Raw genomic sequence first — 24,649 nt, forward strand, 5'->3', positions numbered from 1 at the left:
ACCCTCGCAGCACCACTGCCCAAGAGACAGACATGGGCACGTGCTGTGCTTTGACTTGGTGAGCTCCCTCCGGGGAGATGCCCTAGGGAATGAGGACGTGGCCCCAAGATGGTCCTAGCAGGGATGCTGATAAAACGTTCTCCCCTGGTGGGCTCAACCCTGGTGGTTCCGGGACACAGGTTTCAGGAAGTGGCCGCAGGCTGGGTTTGCCGCTTGCAGGGAGGGGAGTTTGGGGACCATCTGGGGAGCCCCACTCTTCTGAACTACAAAATGAGCCGAAACCACAAAATGCACCTAGCTTGTAAAAAGGAATTAAAAGTCTAAAATAAGACACACACACACACACAATTTGACCACAAACTTAAGAATTAAACGCTACGTTTCTTTCTGTGCAAATGAAGAAACTGGCTTCCAAAGTTTGAAACGGCCATAATGTAATAAACCGAAACATTGTGTACTATTTTCACAACTGTACGTTTTGATATGTATTTAATAAACATCTGCTGAATGAATGTCTCCGTGCAAATTCGCAGACATTATTTCGGAATCAGGTTCCCAATGTCAGAGCCCATCACAGAAGAAACAGGATGAAGGTGAAATTAAACTCCGCGGCTGCCTGCATCTTTCCATCCGAGACAGAAGGAGGAGGCAGAAGGGGCTTGAGGCAGCAAGTGCGGTCACGCGACAGCGCGTACTGTCACTCCCGTGCGAAGCCCACCCTCAGGCTCTCTTCTAGCAGGCGCGGGGCGACACCGGAACACGGGGTCCCGGGCGGGCGCTCCGCCGAGCACAGCGCGAAGCCGCAGTTCGCGGCCGCCGGACGCCCACTTCCGGGCGGCGGGGAAGAAGGGGCGTAACCGTCTCAGCCCCGCGCCCCGCCCGCGGCCCCCAATCCCCGTACCTGCCGGCTGCGGGAGCCCGCGACCGGAAGAGGGAGCGCGCGCGATGGAGCTGCGGCGCCTCTGGCTGCTCTGCTGCTGCTGCTGCTGCGGCTGCTGTCCCGGCGCCGCCCCGGCCCCGCCGAGCGGCCGCAACCCGCCCGCCGCCTTCCGGGTACCGCGCTCCCCGGGGGCCCTTCCCGCCTGCCTGTCCCGGAAGGGGGAGGGGGACCTGAGCTCACCCCCGGGGTCCCCTGGGCTTCCTGTCCCGGGGAGGGGGAGGGGACCTGAGCTTACCCCCGGGGTCCCCTGGACTTCCTGTCCCGGGGATGGGGGAGGGGGACCTGAGCGCACCCCCGGGTCCCCTGGGCTTCCTGTCCCGGGGAGGGGGAGGGGACCTGAGCTCACCCCCGGGGTCCCCTGGGCTTCCTGTCCCGGGGACGGGGGAGGGGGACCTGAGCTCACCCCCGGGTCCCCTGGGCTTCCTGTCCCGGGGACGGGGGAGGGGGACTTGAGCGCACCCCTGCGTTCCCCTGGGCTTCCTGTCCCGGGACAGTGGGGCCACCGGAGCGCCACCCCCGGGGTCGCCTGCGCGCAGTTCGGTGACGCGCCTGCGTTCCAGAGCTGGCGTGACGTGCGCGAGCCGTGCTGACCCACAGAGGGGTCCTCCAAGAAAGATGTGCAGCTGCGGGTGACCACTGGCTACGTCCAAGGTGGTCCTGATTGGAAGGCGCACCCCCTTTTGGAGCCCCCGGGCGTCCTCGCCGCCTTCCCAAACTGCATTTCAAGGATGGGAACCAGAAGTAGGCGGAGAAACCTGCCCATCTTCCGGGGGGGGGCGCTGGCCACCTCCTTCTGAAGTCGGAATTTTATCCGCACAGAGCCAACCTTCAGCAAGCTCAGGGAATCCTGCCGGTTTATGATTTAACTGAACGCGGGCCCCTTGGACTAGCGCACACCCTGCAAGTTCCGCTGACTTGGTGGAGACCGATTTAGAGAAGGGGGAAGCATTTCATTTCCTTTTCAGATTATTCTGAAAAGGCTTGGTAATCTCAGATGCACGCCAGCATTAAAACTCAGGAACACACCAGTTAGCTCCGTATAAATAAGGTTTTTCCTGAAACCAAGCTGCAAGAGGTAATGATTTAGAGTTGGCCTCACTGTGTTCTATTCAATATGTATCTAGTGCTGGGAGCCGTGGGCTGGGGACACAGGGAAAGTGTGTGGGGTCATGAGAGGTCATTATCATTTTTTAAGTTATCAAAGAAAATTCCTTCTTAAGCAAAAGCAAGTATGAAATCAGTAATCCTGCTGCTTAGTGGAATTGCATTTCTTATTTTCCTGGTATTTTCTTGAGCTTTCCATGGGATTCTGTAGCTACTCTCTGCTCCTTCTCCTCGTCTCCCTGGACCTCCAGTGTTTAGGAGGCGCCAGCCTTTCCTGATACTGCGCATTCTTGTTTTTTGCCCAGACCAAGATGTGTATTTTTATCACCAATTTATTTCTCTAGCTTTCAAAACCAGAAGCACCGGTATAATCGCTTAAGATCAAAGTTTTTGTCCTGTATTCCATTCCTGCCCTGAGCTTGGAGGCATATGGTGGTGAACTAACACCTTAGGGGAAAAAAACCAATCCCACCCATACCGCTAATGTAGTCATTGACTGAAGAAATAAAAGCACTGCCATACTTCTCAAAAATAAAAAAAATTGAGGATTGAAGTCACAAGGAGGCCAGAGTAATGAATATGTATTTTGAACCTATGTTATTTATATAATTTATAAATATATATGTATTCACTCATACTGTATAGTTACTCATACTAGAAACCATACCCAGGAGATGATGTCTAGAAAATACAGCTCCTCTCGGGTTCTGCAAGGGTGCATGCCAGGAGATAGACAGTTGTAAGCAGACAAGGGCAGAGTGAGAAAGATTCTCAGTAAGTTTAAAAACCTTGAGCTGAGAAAGCCTGAAAGATGTTCAAAGCAATTGCTCCCATTGGGAGTTTAGTTCTTGAGATGGGGGCCCGGAAGGGAGAGCAACGAGGGCTTCTGTCCACACTTGCTGGAAACTGTGTTTGAACCTAAACAGCTGTTTGGACCTTGGGCAGAGCTGGACGTGAGCAGATAGAAAGGGCCTTGCTTGCTGGGTACCCACAAGCATTGGGAAGCACCCCTCTGGCCCGGCAAGATGGATTAAAGTGTGTTGTAACTGACACTCAGTATAACTCTGCAAAGCTTTATCTCTTTAAAATTATGTCAGGGCTTCCCTGATGGCGCAGTGGTTGAGGGTCCGCCTGCCGACGCAGGGGACACGGGTTCGTGCCCCGGTCCGGGAAGATCCCACATGCCGCGGCGCGGCTGGGCCCGTGAGCCATGGCCGCTGAGCCTGCGCGTCCGGAGCCTGTGCTCCGCAATGGGAGAGGCCACAGCAGTGAGAGGCCCGCGTACCGCAAAAAAATAAAAATTAAAAATAAAAATAAAATAAAATTATGTCTCATTAGGAATTGGTTGAGATTCTCTGTTTACCCATCGGGGTAAATTATGTACAGATTCTAGAAAATTCCCTGGCTCCATAATCAACTTAAAACGAAAAAAAAAGTTTAAAAATTAAAATAGAGTTATAAAGTGCTCTGTGTCGTGCTAGAGAGAATGGAGAGGTTTTAGGGTGAAAAGTGGACAAATGTTGAACCAGCAGCTGTAGTCTTTGGATCTTGGTATCTTAGTTAGGGAGAGCAAAGAGGTGTCCTCTTGTTTGCAAATGCATTGATGACTGACTAGTGGCTGCCCAAAACCCAGTGGAAAGGTGTTCAGGGAACTGCTGACGCAGCTAGAGAAAGGATCTGATTGATTAGTAATGTTTTCACCATCATGGGTTCATGGTGAAAGGTTTTGTCATCCCTGCCTTACGGGGTTTCCTAAGTTCCCCGGGAATATTCCTTGAGCGGAAGTCAGGTGGCACCTGTGATACTTGTACACAAACCGACACTTGTTATTGTTGGGTGAAGACCAGGCTCCTCCTGGGATGATTATGGGATGCCTCACAGGATAAGTGACTGGGGAAGGGGGGACAGCAGCCGCCCCTCTGCCCTTTCACTCCTTAGAAGCTTCTGGTGTTCAGGAAGCCCCTGCCGTTGCGTTCAGCCTGTTCTTTGTGCTACAGCCCAGGTGTGGACTGACATTTGCTGAGGCTCCCTGTCTGACCACAGAACAGCTGGTCTTCTGACCCCCGTGGGAGACCACAGACCCAATAAGGGAACCGATAAAAGTTGTATGTTCTCACCTCAGAAGAGTATTTGTATGCCAATGCACATGTGATTTTGCTTAAAATTTCAGAAACTCCACCTTAAAAATTCTTGCCTCGATGATTACATGCTCTGTTTTTAAAAAATAAAATTGTGTGTACTTTGAGGCATGTTTGTTTATGTATAAATAGAAGGTCATTTTACAATGAATGATCCTAATGAATGAACCACAGATGTTTGCTGTAAACAGCCCCTGAAGATCTGGATTATTTCCTCCAAATAAACTTTATCCAGAATGCTTTAAACCACAATTTCTGTCTAACAGAAACGTTAAGAGGTGAAATTGATGTAAGACACTGTGGTTCGGGTGGCAATTTCCAATGGCTCTAGCTTCACGCATACACTGCCAAAATGAAAATGTACCAGAAACTGGAGATCTTGGGTCAGAATTGATTCAGTCTTTCGTTCATCTGTCCATCCGTTTATCCAGTACTTTAACATCTACCATGTATAACAAGATAGTCTAGGTTTTCTGACTAATTCAGTAGGAATAAGACACAAATGGATTCTGTTCAGAGTTGGCCTCTGATTGAAATAGGCGCTTCATAGATTCTTTCCATCAGGTTGAAGAAGTTTCTTTTCATTCACTGCTGAGAGTTTCTATCGTGAAAGGATTATGAATTGTTAAGTGCTTTTTCTGCGTCTATTGAAAATACCTTATAGTTTTCCTTCCTCTTTCATTCCATTAATATGGTGTATTATGTTGATTGATTTTCAGATGTTAAACCAACGTAGTCTTTTTTAATGGCCCTCACTTGGTCATGATGTATTGTCTTTCTTATAAATGGTTGAATTTGATTTGCTAATATTTTCTTAGGGATTTTACATCTATAGTCATGAGGGCTATTGGTGTGTATTTCTCTTTCTTTGAGATGTTTTTGTCTGGTTTTGGGATCAGGGTTATACTGGCCTTATAAAATCAGTTGCAAAGAGTTCCCCTCACCTTTGTTTTCTCAAAGAATGTGCATACAGTTGGTATTGGTATTTCTTTTTTAATTACATAGAATTCACCAATGAAGCCATCTTGGCCTGGAGTTTTCTTTGTGGAGTCATTTTCAGTTAGGAATTTAATGCCTTTACTTGATAAAAAGCTGTTCAAGTTTTCTGTTTCTCTTGTATCCAGATTTGGTAATGTGTGTCTTCCAAAGAGTCTGTCCGTTTCATGTAGGTTGTCAAACTTATTGGCCTCAAGTGGTCAGAATATGATTCTTCTAGTGCCTGAAGCGTCTGTAGCGGCCCTTGTTTCATTCCTGATATTGGTGATTTGTGTGTCTTCTCTTTCTTTTCTCTATCCCAGGAGTCAGGACTGAGAGAGGAAGTCGGGGAGGGTCAGGGAGAGTGTCTGCAGCATCTCTGAGCTGAGAGAAGGGGTGAGGGCAGGGTACCCTAGACGCCCCGCAGGCCAGGGGAGGGTAGGAGGCCATGGGGACACACAAATCCCAAACCAGTCTTCAGTGGAGGCCCTTCCCCAGTAGGCCGGCCGAGTGCTTAGTCATGGCCTGGGTGCAGCCTGTGAGCACCAGGGCCTCCCTCCCTGCAGTCCTGGCAGTTCAGATTCAGGGGGTAAGCTCCCTGTGGATGGTCTGTGAGGCCCATCCTCCTGGCTGCAGCGGGCTTTCCTGTACATCCGTAAAGGTCCTACCTTCTCAGGCCTTCGCTCATCCCTCCAGCTCGCAACAGTGGCCAGTAGATGCTTACAGGACGAGGGAAGCCGCTGGACTCCTCGGCAGTCTGCAGTCGCTGGCTCAGATTTGTCACGCGGCCTCTACTCACTTGCTTTGCATTTCTGTTCTGTTGATGGATTTTACGTCTCCTTCCCAAATTATATTCGGAGGCTTGCTTCATCGAGATTATCTTTAAATATCTAAATCTCAGTAACTGTTGATTGATTAACAGTCCCTCCAGGCATATGCTCCATAAGGAAAAAATAAGATTACGGTGAGTCCCAGGAATAATTTGCTTGAAAACAAACAGCTTATGCCATTTGCAGCAACATGGATGGGCCTAGAGATGATCATACTAGGTGAAATAAGTCAGAGAGAGAAAGACAAATACCGTGTGATATCGCTTGTATGTGGAATCTAAAAAACTGATGCAAATGAACTTACTTACAAAACAGAAACAGGCCCCCAGACAAAGAAAACAAACTATGGTCACCAAAGGGGAAAGGGGCGCAAGGGATAAATTAGGAGTTTGGGATAAACATATACACACTACTGTGTATAAAATAGATAACCAACAAGGACCTACTGTATAGCACAGAGAACTATACTCAATATCTTTTAATAACCTATAATGGGAAAGAATCTGAAAACGAATACATATGTAAAAAAAAAAAAAGCAGCTTAGCACTATCAAGGGCATGACGTATATAAAATGTAGTTATGCATATATTCAACAACAAATATTAATTAAGCATCTGTTGTGTGCCAGGTGTGTGCTCAGTGAGGGGAACCCAGTAGCGAATAAGACAGACCAGCCTGGCCCTCATTTTGCTTATAGGTTTATGGGACAGACACGCAATAAACACGTAAGTGCACAAGCAAGTACGGAATAGCTAGAGCTGGAAACTTACCAAGTGGTGGGGTCTCCTGAAGTTCTATTTATCCCACACAGCTGGTTAGAAGTAGGAAATGGAGGCGTGTTCATACAAAAGACAAGCCTAAGATTATTATCACAAAACTCAAAGCTGAGGAATCTGTAACAATGGTCCGATTCTCCCTTTGGAAAGACAAGCCAGGCGATCTTCCTGGGACGGTTCCAGGATTGCATCTCTTTCCCAAAGCCTTTTTACCCAAAATGAAACAGAGACCTCTATAAAGCTCAAGGAGAATCGGATTTATAGATTCATTAGTTACTTACTCTTTTTTCGTGCTTCATTAGTTGTGCTGGGAAATACGGAGATAAAGAAGACAGTGTTCCCAGATCCATAGCTGTTAGATCACATGAATGCTCTTTGGCGACAATTCCCACTAGTGTCTAGTGTTTATTTGCAATTTATTTTATTTTTTCCACTATGTTAAATAAACATCTATTTAGTGCTTTCAATACGCTTAGTAAAGAGGAATTATAAATGGTTACCCATTTATATGAATTCCTGGGACATTCCTCTCCCAGCTTCAAAAATTACTCCTGAAATCAGATAATATTTGTAATACAAAACATTTATAAAAGTAATCTGATTATCTTAGATGACCTTCCGTCGTGATCTGCAGGAAATAAATCAAGCTTTGACTTTTGCATCTGAAAGCTATCTCCAAGTAAGTTATACGCAGCGTGCTCTGGAAAGTTAACATGGGTGATATAAATGAGTGTGGTTTTTTTTTCCTTTTAGGAAAGTCTTAATAGACATCGATACTTGAATTCTGTATTTCCTGGTGAAAACTCCACTGCCGTCTATGGAATAAATCAGTTTTCTTATTTGTTCCCTGAAGAGTTTAAAGGTACGGTGCGATGGGGCTACTAGTTGATTAGTTTCCCGACTTTAACTTGTTTCCTTAACTTTTGAGAATTGTTCAATTGTGAAGCTAGTAAATTGAGTAATACTTAATATTCATTAAATGCTTACTAAATGTCAAGCACGTACGTGGTGCTGACAGTTAGAAAAGTCAATCCATGTTCACTCTCTTCTAGTTATTGCTTAAGAACTAAATACCGTAAATACAGACATTTCCACGTGGCTCTGAGGGCTAATACCTCATCTCTCCTCCAGTTTTCTGTGCTCTTTCTATTCAAGACACCCATGGTTCCATGGCTTGTGATCAAACAAATGATGTCAATTATACTCATCTTTTTTTGACCTGCTTCTATCAAACACGTCATTTTATGTGAAAGCCCCGGCCCTACTGGAGGGATTCTCATCTTTGTAGCTTTCGGCTAATCCATTTCATGTATGGAAAAGCACAAAAGGCAGACTTTATCAGAAACTCCACTGTTGCTGTTGAAACGTCCCTCCAAAAGGAATCCCTATAATATAATGTTGGTTGCCTTTTCTTTTCATGTGTATCCTCAGCTATTTATTTACGAAGCAGACCTTCCAGTTTTCCCCGGTTTTTGGCGGACGCGCACACATCCATCTCCAACGTGTCTTTGCCATTAAGATTTGACTGGAGGGACAAGCACGTCGTCACCCCAGTGAGGAACCAGCAGACAGTACGTTTGTTTTCTTTTCCTTTTTGATCAGTGTCTGAGTCACTCTTGAGGTCAAGTTCGATCACGCTTGTAAAGGAGCCGTCACTGCTGTAGGTGGAAGGACACCCCAATCATCAAAAAATGGAGAACCCCTGGTGGGGGAGACGGATGTCAGGCCGGGCTCTCACTCTGGAGGTGAGCTCTGTGGCGCCCCTCCCTGGCTGCCTAGCCCCCTTATCACGGTCCCCAGGCCTGTGCAGAACAGCCGGTGGAAGGCTGGAGGAGGTGAACTTGACCACTGACGCTTGAGCCGTTCAAAAGGGAAACGACGTGGGCTTCCCTGGTGGTGCAGTGGTTGAGAGTCCGCCTGCCAATGCAGGGAACATGGGTTCGTGCCCCGGTCCGGGAAGATCCCACATGCCGCGGAGCTGCTGGGTCCGTGAGCCATGGCCGCTGAGCCTGCGCGTCCGGAGCCTGTGCTCCGCAACGAGAGAGGCCACAACAGTGAGAGGCCTGCGTACCGCAAAAAAAAGGGAAATGACGTGACATCAGGCACTGGCCCCCCGCCGTGTGCCCTGGCCTCTTGGGTTCATCCCCTGAACTCCCTCAGAAACCCTACCTCCATCCCCACCCCTACGGGATCGCACACTTTGTACCTGTGATCCTTAAAAGTGCAGTCAGTTCTGCTGGAATGTGACATAAACGTTCCTAGAAATCACCAACTGTGTAAAATCAGGCAGTGAAAGTGAGAGGGAGTATAGAAGAAATGAGGTTAGGACTCAGCGCTAAAAACTTCGTGACACACTAAAAAAAGGCAGGGAAGTAGTAAAAGTGGCAGTGCAGTTTTACATGTGTTAAATGATAAAGAAGTGTGTAAGTCCTGCAGTAAATGCAACCATTTACCACCCTGTGATATCTCTTATATGTGGAATCTAAAATATGACACAAATGAGCTTATCTATGAAACAGAAACAGACTCACAGACATAGAGAACAGACTGGTGGCTGCCAAGGGGGAGGGGGTGGGGGAGGGATGGAGTGGGAGTTTGGGGTCAGCAGAGGCAGACTAGTACATATATAGAATGGATAAACAACAAGATCCTACTGTACAGCACAGGGAACTATATTCAACGTCCTGTGATAAACCATCACGGAAAAGAAAATGAAAAAGTATACATATGTATAACTGAGTCATTTGCTGCACAGCAGAAATGAACACATCATTGTAAATCAACTGTACTCAATAAAAACAAGTTTAAAAAATGCAGCCATTTACCCTGCAGAAGTCCTGAGTGTGCCTGTGAAGATCACCTGGAATCAGAGGGAAGGCGGGACCCCAGATGTGGGTAGGCACGCTCATTCATGAGGCGAGCCATCTCTCCGGCAGACGTTGGAGGGCAGATGCGCTTGCCCCGCACCCCCGCTGGGCACGGGGATGTCCACTGACCTGGGAAAGTTGGTCCCTAACCCCAGGGATGCGGCCCCAGTTTGTCTGCAGTAGAAACCTCAATGGGTCACTCAGTCTCCTTTCCTAAGACCAACGCTTTGGACCCAACAGTTCCCCGGTCACCATCTAGTTAGGATGATCCTTTTTGCTTTCTCAGATTCTGTATTTATTGTTGTGGGTTAAATTTTACCGCCAAATCATCTGCTTTATTTTTGAATTCGTAATGAAGGGTGATGTAGTCTGAAACCCAGTCCATCCAGGGTGTGCTTACGTTGTATTCAAGGCAAACTTTTAATTAGGAATCTTCTTACCAAAGGAAAGATGTTTTGGAGCAGGGACTGTCCCCCTGGGGCAGTGGTAGGTGGGTAACCTCAGGTGACCTGCATTTACAGTTCTCAAGGAGTGGGCACCCTGCTGGAATGTCCCCTAGTGAATGCGGTACCCTGCTCCAGGCACTGAAGCTAGAGGTGTAAATAAGGCCACTTTGAGGCCATTAGATCGCTCAGAGCTTCCCTCCACGAACACCACCAGCTGTGCGTCCTTTCTTCGCCTGCAGTACCTGGTCCCGGGATTAAGACAGTTCCACCCAGTTTCAAATCCCACTCTCTGCCTTTCCTGCAGTTCTTCCTTGTATGAAATTCTTGATACTTTCCTTCCACCTCCTCCCTTTCTTGTAGGACCAGCCCTTTAATTCTTTTGCTCTAGTTTGTCCAGTGAGGGGAAGTTAAGAGTCCCAGACTCAGGAAGATCGTCGGCCAGTATCTCAATGAGGAACGAGCAGTAGAGGTCTCCATCATTGGGACATTTCCTGTGTTGATAACTGTGATGGGCTGAAGAGTCATTCAGCCAGTTCCTGAGTCCGTCCATGAAAGGGACCAACGTAGGCATGTGCGTCCTCACCCCTGCTCACCTCATCCCTGCCTTCTAGCCGGAGGGGGGGAGGTGGATGGCCAAGCAGAGGAATGGAAGAACGGGCTGGGCGTTGGTACACACCTTAGATGCAAGCCACCTGTTCAGTGAACTGGCTCGATTTTTTTTTTAATGTATTTTACTGAAGTATAGTTCATTTACAATGTTGTGTTAATTTCTGCTGTACAGCAAAGTAACTTACTTATACATATATATATATTCTTTTTCATATGCTTTTCCATGATGGTTTATCACAGGACACTGAATATAGTTCCCTGTGCTGTACAGGAGGACCTTGTTGTTTATCCATCCTACACATACTAGTTTGCGTCTGCTAATCCCAAACTCCCACTCCATCCCTCCCCCATCCCCTCCCCCTTGGCAACCACAAGTCTGCTCTCTGTCTGTGCAGACTCATGTTTTTAAAAAGACCATCAGTTCAAGTGTGTTCCCAGTCTCTAAAATTCACTTGTATTCTGCATCGTCTTACCTGCAATAGTGATACTACCAATTTACCTTTAATGAATAACTAGATTTTGATGCTTCCAAGAGAATTTTGGGTTTCGTTTCCTTTTTTCAACTAGAAAGTCGACGGGATTGGCGTTTATATCCCGTGGGCCTGGGCCTCCAGACTGCCCACTTGATTTGATCATCTGAGGTATCAGAGATGTTGGCAGACTTGATTTGCACGTTATTTGATAGCAAGTACTGTTCCTGTTTCTCTTCTGGCAGTGCGGCGGATGCTGGGCCTTCACCGTGGTAGGAGCAGTGGAGTCCGCGTGCGCCATAAAAGGGCAGCCTCTGGAGGCACTGAGTGTCCAGCAGGTCATAGACTGTTCATACAGCAACTACGGCTGCAACGGAGGGTCCCCGCTCAACGCTTTGAACTGGCTCAATAAGGTGACTAGGTCCACAGCCTTTTAAGCTGCTTGTTTAATGCACATTCAGAATTCACAGACAGTCTACTCTCATTTACTAAATAACGTTTTCAGGGTCGGCAGTGTAGCTAACCAGAGCTTGAATTAATCAGAAGACTTCCCAGTGTGACCATATCCGGAAATAGAGTCTTTAGGAAGCTCTGGAGGTTAAATGAGGCCATAAGGTTGGACCCTGACCCGATCGGACTGTGACCTTGGACTTCCAGTGTCCAGAACCGTGTGAAAATCAATTTCAGTTTTTTAAGCCAAAAAAGAAAAAAAGAATTGCTTCTGGGCAGGTCAGCCGTCAATAGTGAAACCAAAGTATGAAAAATCTTACCTGCAGTCGGTGTTCAGAAAAATATTTATGTTTATTTCCTCACATTACTTAACAGATGCTTCTTTTTTTGCAGATGTGTGTCACATGACTCAAAGCTGAGAGCGTATTCATTTCCGTAGAATTTCCGAGTGTTCAGGTTTACAGGGGATTAGCGGTCAGCTGATCGGGTGCTCTCTGTAGGCGCAGGGCTGAGCCCACGTTGTGCGTCAGTAGCTGGCATGGGGCTGCGCCCTGTCTCTCCCCCTCCAGAGGCTTCCCCAGCACTAAACACCCTCTGACGCTGTCCTAGGTCCAACAGCAGTGGCGTGAAGCCAGCGATGAGGTGTTGTGAAAGCTTGTCACGACAGCGCTCCCCAAGCTCCAGGGCCCCCCTCTTACTCATTTGCTGTGTTTTGAGTCACCGCACACCGGACGCTGATGCTCTGTACATGTTATGGGCAGCAGTGGGTAGAGCGTGTGCCCGTGCTCGCATAAGCCCCGCCCTCCGAAAGGGAGGGTTCGGTCCCGACGACTGTACAGGTGTGTGGCATTTGCCAAGTGAATGGCAGCGAGAGAAGTGGATGGAAGGATGCTTGTGAGCACAACGCAGGACCACTGCCCTGCCTGAGCCTCAAAGGCTTGGCCACCGAGAGCCAGAGCCGTGGAAGGAGAGCAGTTTACACGCCTGTACCCTCGGGAGAAGGAGCGCCAGACTTTATCATCAGATCACCGGGGGTCCCGGGAAACGGTACACAGGAAACACAGGAGCCAGAGACAAAGAAAGACATTGAGTTTAAGTACCTAGGATGTCCTTATAAAACACCTAAAGCGTTCATTTAAGATTTTCATAACCCAAAGAATACCCACACGATGAAGGTGTGGCCCAGGCTAATCTTATGTTGACACATGGTAATAAGTTCTATTTGATTTCTGACACAACCCCGTGACAGAGATAACTTTGGGCACGCATTTTCTTTTAGATGCAAGTGAAGCTGGTGAGAGATTCAGAATACCCGTTTAAAGCCCAGAACGGTCTGTGCCGTTACTTTTCTGACTCACATTCTGGATTTTCAATCAAAGGTTATTCTGCCTATGACTTCCGGTAAGTGTCTCCCTCTGTTGTGGTTCCCTCTGTATCTCTTAATTTATTATCTATTGATTATTTGGAATGAATAAGTTGATTGACAGCATCACTGCCTACTCTTGTTTTACAATGGCCTTTTTACTGAAAATTGGTAATCAACGTGGAGGTCTATGTACGTTGTTTCTTAAATACAATCTGCTTTCTCCCACGTCATTACAAATAGAAACAACACACTTAAATTAACACGTTTCAATCCAGTTTAAAGTATAACTGACACTCACCACCTCTTACCAAGTTTAAGTGCCACACTTCCCTTAGCGTATTTCAGTCTTACTCATGAATCAATGTAGACTCCAGCTAACGTCAAGCCGTCTACGTACCAAGAAGCATTTTTGAACGCACTCTGTGTTCCTTGCGTTTCTCAAGTGATCAGCTGTAAGGAAAACATGAAGTGCAGTTTTCACGTGAGAGGCAAGAAGGCAGAGCACATGAAGAGCAGGTGACGTAGCACATCTGTAGGCGCGATGGGGAGGCCGGAGAAGAGGACTTGTGTTGGGACTGGAAGGGTACAGGGACTTTGGACAGATTCAGGAGAAAATAATCATTTAAAAATTCTTTAAAAACTCAGAGCCGGCTAGAGAACCATTACGACCATTTGATTTCGTGCAAAACAGGTGCTCAGGGATGAGGAGAGCCACGCAGCGCCTGGCTTCATTTTTTAAAAATATGAAGGGAGCTTGTCACAGCGTTTCGAAACAGAGAAAACAGAAGGATTAAAATCAATTCAGCGAAGGTGACAGGTTGCCCTACTACTTAGTAAATATAAAAGGATCTCTGGGTGCACATGGAGTCTCCCCATGGGATCTCAAAGAAATCACGGGCGCATCTGGATCCTTGAGCAAAACGGAAGCCTACTACGCCAGCATCCTTGCGTCCGCGGGCGGCCAACCGGCCCCGGCTCCCGTCTGCGGGAGGGGCTCTCACCAGGCGGCCTCAGGCCCCGAGGGAGAGGCACAGAACCCGCGATAAACGGGCAGGGTCGCTGAGCACGTCGGCCCCCACCTCCCTTGAGGGTGAAGCTCACGCACTTTCTAAACAAGCAAGTGCGTCTCTAAGCTGTCAGCTCCTGGAGAGTCTAAGGGAAGCGTCTGCACACGAAGGAACTGCATCTTCAAAGTGTCATTAGAAAGGACTCAGGGCATCCCTTGTCATGAGGAGCAGACTGAAAAAGTTAGGAAGAAACAAAAGAATAATAGGCACTAGTCTGAGTCAGAGAGAGAGGGAGAGGGAGAGAATGCAAAGGTGACTGCTTGGGGTCTGAAGCAGGATTCCTCCAGCCCTTGGATTAGAAGGCAGAGGACCTTGTGAAATCCCTCACGTTACAGCGAGCAGTTAACTCTGAGAACACAGCGCCAAGCTCACTGCGTTAGACTCTGCAAGAAGAGCTTCCTTCGATTTATTCAGTTATTCGTACTTACTGAACCCTGTTTTAGGTTCTGGGGATTTGGCAGTGAACAAAACAGACAAAAATCCTGTCCTCAGGACTATATTTTAGTGATAGAGACAAGAAATAAATGAAAGAAGTAAAAGTATGCCTGGTCTGTTAGATGAAATAGCTTTAAAGAGAACAAAGCAGCCGTGGGATTAAGAGGAGACACGGGAGGGGTGCACAGTCTCGGGACGGGAGCCTAGGGAGAGGGTCCCTGAGGAGGTGGCCTTTGAGTGAAGACGTAACCCTGCAGATACCTGGGGAAACGTGTTCCCAGCAGAAGGAACTGTACATGCAAAGGCCCTGAGGCAGACAAGGGTCTGGCATAGTTAAAGAGCAGTAAGGACGCCAGTGTGACCGCCACGGAGAGAAGAGCAAGATGGGCAAGTGATGAGGTGACAGGTCGTCAGTGATAACCTGAGCAGTGTTACGAGAATGGCCTTAGACCTGGTGGAGACTAAAGCCCCACAGGGTATACAGAGGGATGTTTCTGAGTTTGTACACAAGAGCATCACAGGAGACTCCGGGATTTTTGCCCTGAAAGACTGAAAGGATGGAGTCGCCATGAATAGAGCTGGGAGAGTCTACGACAGAACAGAGAACATCAGATTTGTAGGAAGTGACCCCAGGAAGCACCGGGAGGGGACTAGGGCGTGAGACAGCAGGGAGAGCCGTGTGTCCTCGGGACACAAATTAGGTCTGAGGGTAACTCGGCCCTCAGTCCTACTGGGGGCCTCTGGGATGCAGGGCAGGATGTGTGTGTCAGGGACGATGTCCCGCCGCAGTTGGTGCACATCACGTCCCAGGATTCAGTAGCTGAGGGCGCAGCGGAGGTAGCAGTGGGACATGGGCTTGCTTTCCAGGATCTTGAGGGGAGAAGGGCCTCAGGCAAGAGCTGCAGGGTCTCCTAGTGGGACCCTGGCTGCCTGGCCACACCGCAGGGTAAGGGCCGGAGGGTGTGGGAAGGTCCCCAGGCGTCTGCTGTGACCCGGCGCTGGGCAAGCCCCTGCCCTGGAATGTTACCGCTTCCATAGGAGGACCTGAGCTGCAGCCGCAGGGCCTGGTTAGGGCTCATGTCAGGCCAGTTCTGAAGCTCATGCTTTTCCCCCGACCTCTATTTGTACGGTCATGCTCTCTTAGTTTTTGAGTAGTCTCAGATAACATCAGCCCAGGGCACAGCTACCAGCCAAACACTTCATAAAATCTTGTGGTGACTCTAAAAAGATCTAAAAGAAAAAACCACACTGAGTCATAAAAGCAAAATGATCGTTCGTACTCAGGCTGCCTTCTGCATTTTTGCTCATTACACCTCAGGAGAAGCATCTCAGGAGTCAAACTAGGATATGAGCATCACTATTTAAATAAACGGAAGGGACAAACATCACATGATATCACTTAGATGTGGGTTCTAATAAAGCATACAAAGGAACTTATTTACAAAACAGCAACACTCACAGACACAGAAAACAAATTCATGGTTACCAGGGGACAGGTGGCAGGGGGATAAATTAGGAGTTTGGGATTAACATGCACACACTACTGTATGTAAAGTGGATAACCAGCAAGGACCTACTGTAGAGCACAGGGAACTCTACTCAGTATTCTGTAATAACCTAAAAGGGAAAAGAATCTGAAAAAGAGTGGATACTTGTATAGGTATAACTGAACCACTTTGCTGTACACCTGAAACTAACACAACGTGTATCAACTACGCTCCAATATAAAATAAAAATTTTTTTAAATAAAATAAAATATTTATGGGTGAAACAAACAAAAAGGGAAAGAACCTACTACATATAACAAGAGACTAAAACACTAGGAAGCAGTATACCACGCTGAATTCTAGGAAGGTTGCGGTGCAAACCTACACACTTCCCCAGGGTCTGCAACAGGTAAGACTCGCCTTAATCACCAAATCTGGATGACAGTAAAGATTAGGAGAATTCTCTGAAGACTGCGAGATTTGTATCTTACTGATGTGTAAAATTGTTAGTAAGCTCATGCAACAAGGTTTGATAATTTGATGGTAGTTCCATATTGGGCTAAAAATGGAAATAAAGATACTGTTCGGAGCATATTTTCACTTGTTTCCAGCCCACACTGCTCTGAAAGACAAGTGACCGCAGTTCTGGGGCTAAATGGAGCCTTTCCCTGCTGGTCTAGACCGTGGCGTGCACGCCTATTTCCTATCTTCCAACAGCTGTGCAACCTCCCTCGTCCTGCCTCGAGCAGAGATGATAACTAAATCACTTCCATCAGCCCACAGCGCTCATTGCCCTCCAGCTTCTGTCCCCCCCGCCCTTCTCCTTTCCTCACACCGTCCCTGTAAGGTGTCGTTGATGTCCTGTATCTACTGTATAGCTTTTGTTACCTTTAAAAGGTGGCGGGACTCCCCTGGCGGTCCAGCGGTTAGGACTCCGCTTCCACTGCAGGGGGCACGGGTTCGATCCCTGGTCCAGGAAGATCCCGTGGGCCGCATGGTGCAGCAAAAAAAATAAATAAAATGGAAAAAATAAAAGGTGGAGGCAGACTTCCCTGGTGGCGCAGTGGTTGAGAGTCCGCCTGCTGATGCAGGGGACATGGGATCGTGCCCCGGTCCGGGAGGATCCCACATGCCGCGGAGCGGCTGGGCCCGTGAGCCATGGCCGCTGAGCCTGCGCGTCCGGAGCCTGGTGTCCCACAGCCCTCCTGGACAGCCAGTCTTCCAGACTTCTTTTAGCCTCCATCGATTAGGGCTTGATAATTGCAACCAAACCTACTCCTACCCATATACAGATTAAATAGATCACTTTTATAAAGTATTTGTACCTGAAAAACTAAACTTCTTAACCAAACATTTCCTCTTTTGGTAGTGACCAAGAAGACGAAATGGCAAAAGCACTGCTTACCTTGGGCCCTCTGATAGTGGTAGTAGATGCCGTGAGCTGGCAAGATTATCTGGGAGGCATCATACAGCATCATTGCTCTAGCGGAGAAGCAAATCACGCCGTTCTGGTAACCGGCTTTGATAAAACAGGTGAGTGCTGGTGAGATGCGACCAATTGCTTTGCAGCTTGAACTCCAGCTTGACAAGTGATTGCCATCCTTTAAGACGCGGAAACCTGGTCCTATTACGTCTAAGTCCTCATGAGCTTTACAACTTTTCACTAAACTTCCAGGTATACACGCCCTGCGGGTCCCACTGTCAATCTGGTAGATGCCTCGTTGAAATGACACTAAATTCCTGATCTAAATAATGGGCATTCTCCATCTGGAATGTTTAGGGTAACTGCTGGGAAAGAGAAGTACTTATACTTATCTAAGGATCCTTTTTTTTCTTTCTTTTCCTTTTTCTAAGTCCCTGGAAAAGGATGTGTGTTTTCATTTTCTGCAGAAACTGCATTAAGTGAAATGAATTCAAACACATTTTCCATTGATGGGCGTGTGACACTAGTACTGATCAAGTTTACTTGGCTGGTTTGTTAGCAGTTCATTACATTTTTTATCTTTTTCTTAGAGCCACTGTAGTTTTCAATAACTGAACTTTAAATAAACATTCTTTCACCACAAATAGGTTCTCCAGGGTTTGTTTCATGTTTTTTAGGAAGTACCCCGTACTGGATCGTGAGGAACTCCTGGGGAACTTCCTGGGGCATAGACGGCTGTGTCCACGTAAAAATGGGAGGAAACATTTGTGGTGAGTCGTGAGTTGATATTCAAAACTCCAGGCTAAATGTCAAGGGAGAGACTGTGAATAGATTAAAATTATAGCCCATCCAGTCCATAGTGTGCGTCCAGGATACTTAGATCACTTTTACAGTAAGAATTGTCATCCTTTAACTAATTGATAAAAATACAACAGTGTTTTTTAAAAAAGACACTACTGTACACATTCATGTTTTTAAAAGGAAGAGGGACTGTAGTAAAAACCAGTGTAATGAGCAAAACATTGTAAGACATGGCGAAAATTTACCAAAGTTAACTACTTCCAAAACCAGAAAAAACTCCACTTAGGAGGCTGAGCTTTTCCAGAAATGTCTCCAATTCCAAATTTACTTTTTATAATTGCATTACTTTCCATTATTTTATGTATTATAATACCTTCTCTAGGATCATCAAGAATCACTTTTTCTTTGTATCAAAATGGGTGAAAATCTGAATATTAGGGTTGTTTCTGATTTAATATGCCCCTTGTCACCTACAAAATTCTAGCAAAAAATTCTACTCACTGGAATTGAGAGGCTTAAAAGAATGCCAAACATGCTCTTTTGTTGAATAACACTTTTTATTAATTAACAACAAACCAAATTAAGAGAGCTATTTAAGTATGTTAAACGTATTCTAAAATCCATATTCAAATTCTGTTCTAAACTTTTTGATCTAGAAAATCAGCATATTTTCTGAATCAAGTTGGACCCAAACTATGCTGTGTATACAACTTTTTAAAAATTGTAGAACAGCCCAGGTTGTGATATTTATGATAAAAGAGAGTTATGGATGGGCTTCCCTGGTGGCGCAGTGGTTGAGAGTCCGCCTGCCGATGCAGGGGACACGGGTTCGTGCCCCGGTCCGGGAAGATCCCACATGCCGCGGAGCGGCTGGGCCCGTGAGCCAGGGCCGCTGAGCCTGCGCGTCTGGAGCCTGTGCTCCGCAACGGGAGAGGCCACAGCAGTGAGAGGCCTGTGTACCTCAAAAAAAAAAAAGAGAGAGAGTTATGGAAAACTTTGAGAGCTTATATTTTGATTCAGTCTAGCGACGACAGCTCTGTCGTTTCACAGAGCCGCATCCGTGTAGTTTAGTAAATGGCCTGTTCCATCACCCCAGTAAACAATTTTTCATAAATTATTTATTAACAAGAGTCAGCCTCACAGAAGCTTTTCAGCCAGAGCGCGAGCACCCCCGCCAGGCCTCTGCGTTCAGCTTCACTGGGGCTCTGCAGATAAAGGGCCGCTGCCACTTCTGGAAGCCCTGCTGCCCCCACAGTTCATCCCCAGCTGCGGAGTGAGGGGCCTGCATCTGGCTGAGGGGCGGCTGCTTTCACAGCGCTGGCAGGGTTGCTGCCAGGACGTGATCCGGATGCTGGTTCAGCATCACTGCATCCCCACCTCTTCCCAGCCCCCGGCTACAAAGGGTGAGTCGGGATCATCTTTGCCCTGTACCCGTCTCCCAGTTTAAGTCTCCAAGGCCTGCCTGGTTCGTCATTATACAGGAATCCAGATCCCTTCTGAAAGGGAGTATTTCCTGAAAGTTACATCCCTGGGATGGTCACATTACTCTCACGACCAGCTGCGGAAGGCGGGTAGCATTCCGTGGCCCCAAGAGATTTCAAAGACGCAGCTAATCACAGAGGAATCCAGTCCTCAAATAGGATGTTTGATCACTTCCGCCACGACATTCTGATCTGCGACCACAGAGCACGCTGGTGATTTATTGAAATGTTGTTGAAGTTCAAATCTTAGAGTTTAAATTTTCAAATTGTGTTTAAAATAATCCTATAAATTATCGTTTTGCCTCTAAGCAATATGTATGAGTGCGATACAGATTTCAGATACATTCACCTGTTCAGTTCATAAGTCGTTTGGGGATTTTTAATAGTTTACTGAAATAAAAATATTAGGTATCTCTTCTTATATCTGCGTGTGAGGTTGCCGTGTCGCTGTGGACAGGTAGCTATCACCAGTGAGTGATTTTCTTAGTAGATACTAACTCTTTCCGAACCCAAATGAAAATTGTTTTAATTTGCTATTTAAAAGGCATATAAGGAGGAAATAGAGTAGTACTGATCGTTTCCTTTTTCTCAGGTATCGCAGAATCTGTTTCTGCTGTATTCGTGTGATACGTTCGCCAGATCAAGAGACAGATACAAAACCGAAGGCTCGTGATGAGATGTGATACTTCATTCTTGGCAATTTCATCTTTAGGCTTTTGCAACTACCCACAAAAGACAGGCTCCAGGGCCTGGTCCTGCTGAAACTATTGATAAGTTGTAGCATATTCTCTTCTTACAGAGAGATGGACAAGGTCAGAAGGAAGAAAACCAGCACCATGGCCTGGGAGGAAGTCTGTGGGACAGTTTCCTACTGGGAGGACAGTCAGATTAGGAGGTATTTTAGGTCTCTTCACTCTGAAAAGGCTATTGTCTGATTTGTTTGATCATTGTTTCTGTTTGCCGTTTCTTTATTTTTAATGACGTACTTCCAGTCGGATTAAAGAGGTGATAAGAATCCCTTTTCCTTTATGGGATAAAATCACCAGCCCAAGCTGCCCTGCATACAGGAATAGCCAGCCTAGAACTAGGTGTGCCCCTCCCAGCTGTATTCCCAGCCCTCCAGCATGGAATTTCAAAGGAATGTTGAAGGGCCAGTTGCTCTTCCCCAGCACATGGTGCCGACCCGTGACCTGCGCAGATCACGTAGAAAGAAGCAAAGAGACAAAGTTACTTTTTAAGGCAGACAGTTAGCCTGATTGAAACTAAATGACCAATATGGCAACCAAGTGATAGGAAAATCTCAAGTAGCCTTGCCTGGAAGACAAATTATTTGGGGGTTTCACGGCCCGGAGGGTTCCAGTACATTTTATTTCCTCCTTTGTTCTTGCGGATTGAGGAGCGGTGTGTCTTCTCACATTTTCTCACTCTTTCCCTCACTCTTGGCCGTGAAACTTCTAAATCCTCCTGGTGGTGCGGCTTCCCTGGCGAAAGAAGTCTCGTTGTTTACTTTCCGTTTCAATTTAGGGCCATTTATCTGGCTCCAGTTGTCTCTAAGCCTTGATCAGCATCAGGACCTCACCTGTCTGTCCGCCCATCATTTGGACGCACCACCTCTTTCAAAGTTCAACCTCATTAATCTGGGGTATCAGCCAAAATGTGTTTCCCAGCCTCTGTTGTCCCAGTTTTCTGCTTATTTTTCCCAGACTCCATCCTAACTACTTTTTCATGCGTCCCTTTGGCTTTCCACGTGGTCCCTGGTCCTCGAGGTCCAACTCCTCTTTCGCAGGGTCATTAGTCTTGGTCGTGTAAGAACCTCGGAGCATGAAAGCTGCTCTTCTGATTGAATCGTATTGTGTGAGTTAAATGATAAAGTTGTATCAAGTACTACGTATGTAAGTATCTCCTCTCTCAAATTCTCGGTCGCGGTCCAGTGTAGACTATCTTAAAAGCATAACTGTAGAGGTGGCAATAACCACTGAAAAAAATTGAGACATCCCATTTTTCCTCTCACAGTTGGCCTTTATTTATCACTCTCCTTATTAGAAGAAAATCAAAAACAAGACATTATTTCTTTTCCTTACACCAACAAGAAGCAATTTCAAAAGAGTATGTGTTGACTCAGGTTTAGAAATGACAAGTTGATACTCTGTTTGACTAATATTCTAAATATCCAGCTATGCCACAAAGGACTTGTGTCTTGATTGTTCCAGTTCGTGTTCATGTACTAATTCCTGTAACGTGTGAACGCTTTTCTGATACTCTTTTACAAAGATCAATATCCTTCTGAATTACGAAGGGATGAATACCTCTCGGCTCTTCTGGATTTTGATAACATTTTTAATAAAACGACCTGTATCTGACTCTGGGTTAAGAAGACTCTGTCCCTGTGTATGGGTTACGTTTTGTGAACACAGTGTTAATGCGGTTCACATTCACACAAGAGTTTTCTCAGCTCCAAACCCATATATTTAATTTTTGGTTTTCTCCATAGACATCTTAACTTCCATGTCTGCAAACTATCTCCTTCCCCTCCTCAAAACAACAAAACGAAAAACCTAAAAAACAACAACAAACGCCCACACCTCCTGGAGTCTCCGTTTCGGGTAACAGCATTAGCATCGTGGAATAACCCAATCAGTAAAATTGAGGGAAATCTTAGATGTTCCATCAGGTCAGCCACACCTGAGGACCAGCACCTAATCACCCACCTGCTCTCCGTTTCCTTCCTCCATCCTTCACTCGCTGCACGTTCTTTAGCATCTCGGACCCCCACTGCTCAGGAGTCGACCCACCAGACCCCTTGTCCCTCAGTCTGGGGCTTCTCGAGTACGGCCCCCAGACCAGGAGCCACCCGAGGACTTGGAAACTGTTTCGTCAGCCCCCCGGGTGTTTGTGATGGACGGATTGACGATGCATCTGCTCTGTGTCCCCAGGGTTTGCATTTCTAAAAGACCCCATTTTCATGTTATCCCTCTGTTTTAGCCCATTCAGGGGCTCCCGGTGCCTAAAAGATAACATATCAACTTTTCTAAATGAGCTTTTCCCAAAGAGGCCCCTTCCTGCCTTCTCAGCCTCACCGTCTGGTGTTCCACGTGGGCGTGCGCTGTGCCCCCGCACTGACCAGCTGCTGGACGTTCACCCTTGAGGCCGAGAGGAGAGCAGTGAAATCTTCACATAATAATTAGGAGTCATAATGAAAATAACCAAGATGTTCCTGGATGTGATTTCACTGGGATCTCAGAGTAAATACTAAATTAGCCCTACAGGGATTCATGATTCATTTAAGAATTATTGAAAGTGGGTCGTAGGCACTAGAAGCAAGTTTAAATGGGGCAAGGGTACTAACTGGCATTATGAGTGGTTTCGACATTTACGTAAGAATTAGTGATACATCATTTGAAAAAAACTACACCTATATAACCTAGTCACACCAAGAAACAGAGATAAAAATAACTAAATCAGATCATTCATTTAGTCTATTAAAAGAACGTGCCTTGACAAATAGCATTTATTCCAGGATTCCAAGGCATCTTGATGGACGGAATATCCAGTAACATATTTCTTCATTACTTCCTGAGAAAAAGCCAAGATTATAAGTATTTTATCCCAATACATAGAGAGGAAACTGGGGATTAAACTGGTAGTTTGGACCAAAGTAGATAATTAATAGATGCATTTGATCTCAAACTTGCTGACTTATTTCAAAAGGAGTGTCATTGGCCTCGCTACTTGTCTCTGGATTTTTCAGCTTAACCACCATCTGGTACCATGTACCTGTCCCTGCACACACACACACACACACACACACACACACACACACACACACACTCACACACACGCCATGGAGGCAAAAGCAAGTATATGTAAGTAATGTAGAGACAAACTAGACAATATGATCCTTATAAGAAAATTGTAATTGAGACCAAAGAATAGCTCACTTCCATCAAGAACCTACTGCTTGCCGCAGATGAGCACCCTCGGTCAAGGTGGCTGCGCATTCCAGAGTTCTTTGATAATATTTTGTACTCCCCTCATAACAGAAATTTCACCAGGTATTGGCAGACTGAGCTAGAAAAAGAAGAAAGGAACTCCTGTTGATCTAAACTCTTGATCTAACCCATTTTATGCCAAACGAACCGGGTCATTGCTTCCTCTGTTCACCTCTCCTTTCCTCTGGAAAGAACACTCCCCGCTACCTTAATTCTGCGGTGCGCTAGGGTGGGCTCTGGCTGCCAGACACGTGCCTTGGGGCTGGGGGGAGTCCAGAGGTGCAGGAAGAGGGACACAGCCTGAGGATGGAGCCGGTGCCCACAGGGCAGAGCGAGGCCAGCGCCGACAGAGAAGAAGAGGTGAGACAGGTCCTCCAAGGTTTGGGGAATGGCGTTCTCCAGGAGCTGGATCCATCCCCGTGCCTCCAGGCTCCCCAAGCATCTCTCACTTCTGGGAGCTATGGGAGAAACTGCCCAATAAACCCCCTGCAGGTAAGTTTCCGGTAGATTTCTGTCCTTGGTCACCAAGAGTCCTAACAAATACAATGTTTCCAAAACAGTATATGTCAAAAGACTAAAGTTTATTTACTATTTACAAAACTTTTTGACTGAACACATCTTTGTACAGAATGACACATTTTATTGCATAAAATATTTGAAGTAGCTGAAGTTTACAAGCTTATAAGGTATGAAACTGAGAAAATTATTACATTAAATGGTTACATTAAGGTAAACACAGGGACATTGTCTCTAATAGGAAAACACTAGGTACAATGTTACAATGTAACTGAATTTCTTACTGTTGAGTCTGATATCATCACAAACATGAGGTAATAAAATTATTTTTAGGTTGAATCAGTGCTACAGTGCTATATATGCTATATATATGTATAACATATATTACATTAGGAGTCTGCGTAGTCATGAAAATTCATAGACAATAAAGACCGCAGCCTGAGAAATCAATGTTCTTCATAAATTTTTGCAGATGATT

The 24,649-nt window shown here is 46.3% G+C and overlaps 1 protein-coding gene across 1 annotated transcript; it reads left to right on the plus strand.

Moving 5' to 3' along the window:
- Positions 1–752: 752 nt before the first annotated feature.
- On the plus strand, positions 753–22,032 carry CTSO (cathepsin O). Its single transcript, XM_079919192.1, has 8 exons — positions 753–1,053; positions 7,518–7,626; positions 8,196–8,335; positions 11,402–11,569; positions 12,886–13,007; positions 17,331–17,494; positions 18,062–18,154; positions 20,259–22,032. Exons 1-8 carry the CDS (start codon positions 946–948, stop codon positions 20,291–20,293), a joined length of 939 nt encoding a protein of 312 aa, XP_079775318.1. The 5' UTR covers positions 753–945; the 3' UTR covers positions 20,294–22,032.
- The last annotated feature ends 2,617 nt before the right edge of the window (positions 22,033–24,649 follow it).

The sequence above is a fragment of the Stenella coeruleoalba genome (assembly GCF_951394435.1).
Source record: "Stenella coeruleoalba genome assembly, chromosome: 4".
In the NCBI taxonomy this organism is placed as follows: Eukaryota; Metazoa; Chordata; class Mammalia; order Artiodactyla; family Delphinidae; genus Stenella; species Stenella coeruleoalba.

Bases quoted from the DNA above. Each gene is read 5' to 3' on its own strand.
- CTSO (XM_079919192.1), top strand. From the start codon at position 946: ATGGAGCTGCGGCGCCTCTGGCTGCTCTGCTGCTGCTGCTGCTGCGGC. The intron at 7,627-8,195 runs GTACGGTGCGAT...GTGTATCCTCAG, and splicing joins GTTCCCTGAAGAGTTTAAAG to CTATTTATTTACGAAGCAGA. The intron at 11,570-12,885 runs GTGACTAGGTCC...ATTTTCTTTTAG, and splicing joins CTTTGAACTGGCTCAATAAG to ATGCAAGTGAAGCTGGTGAG.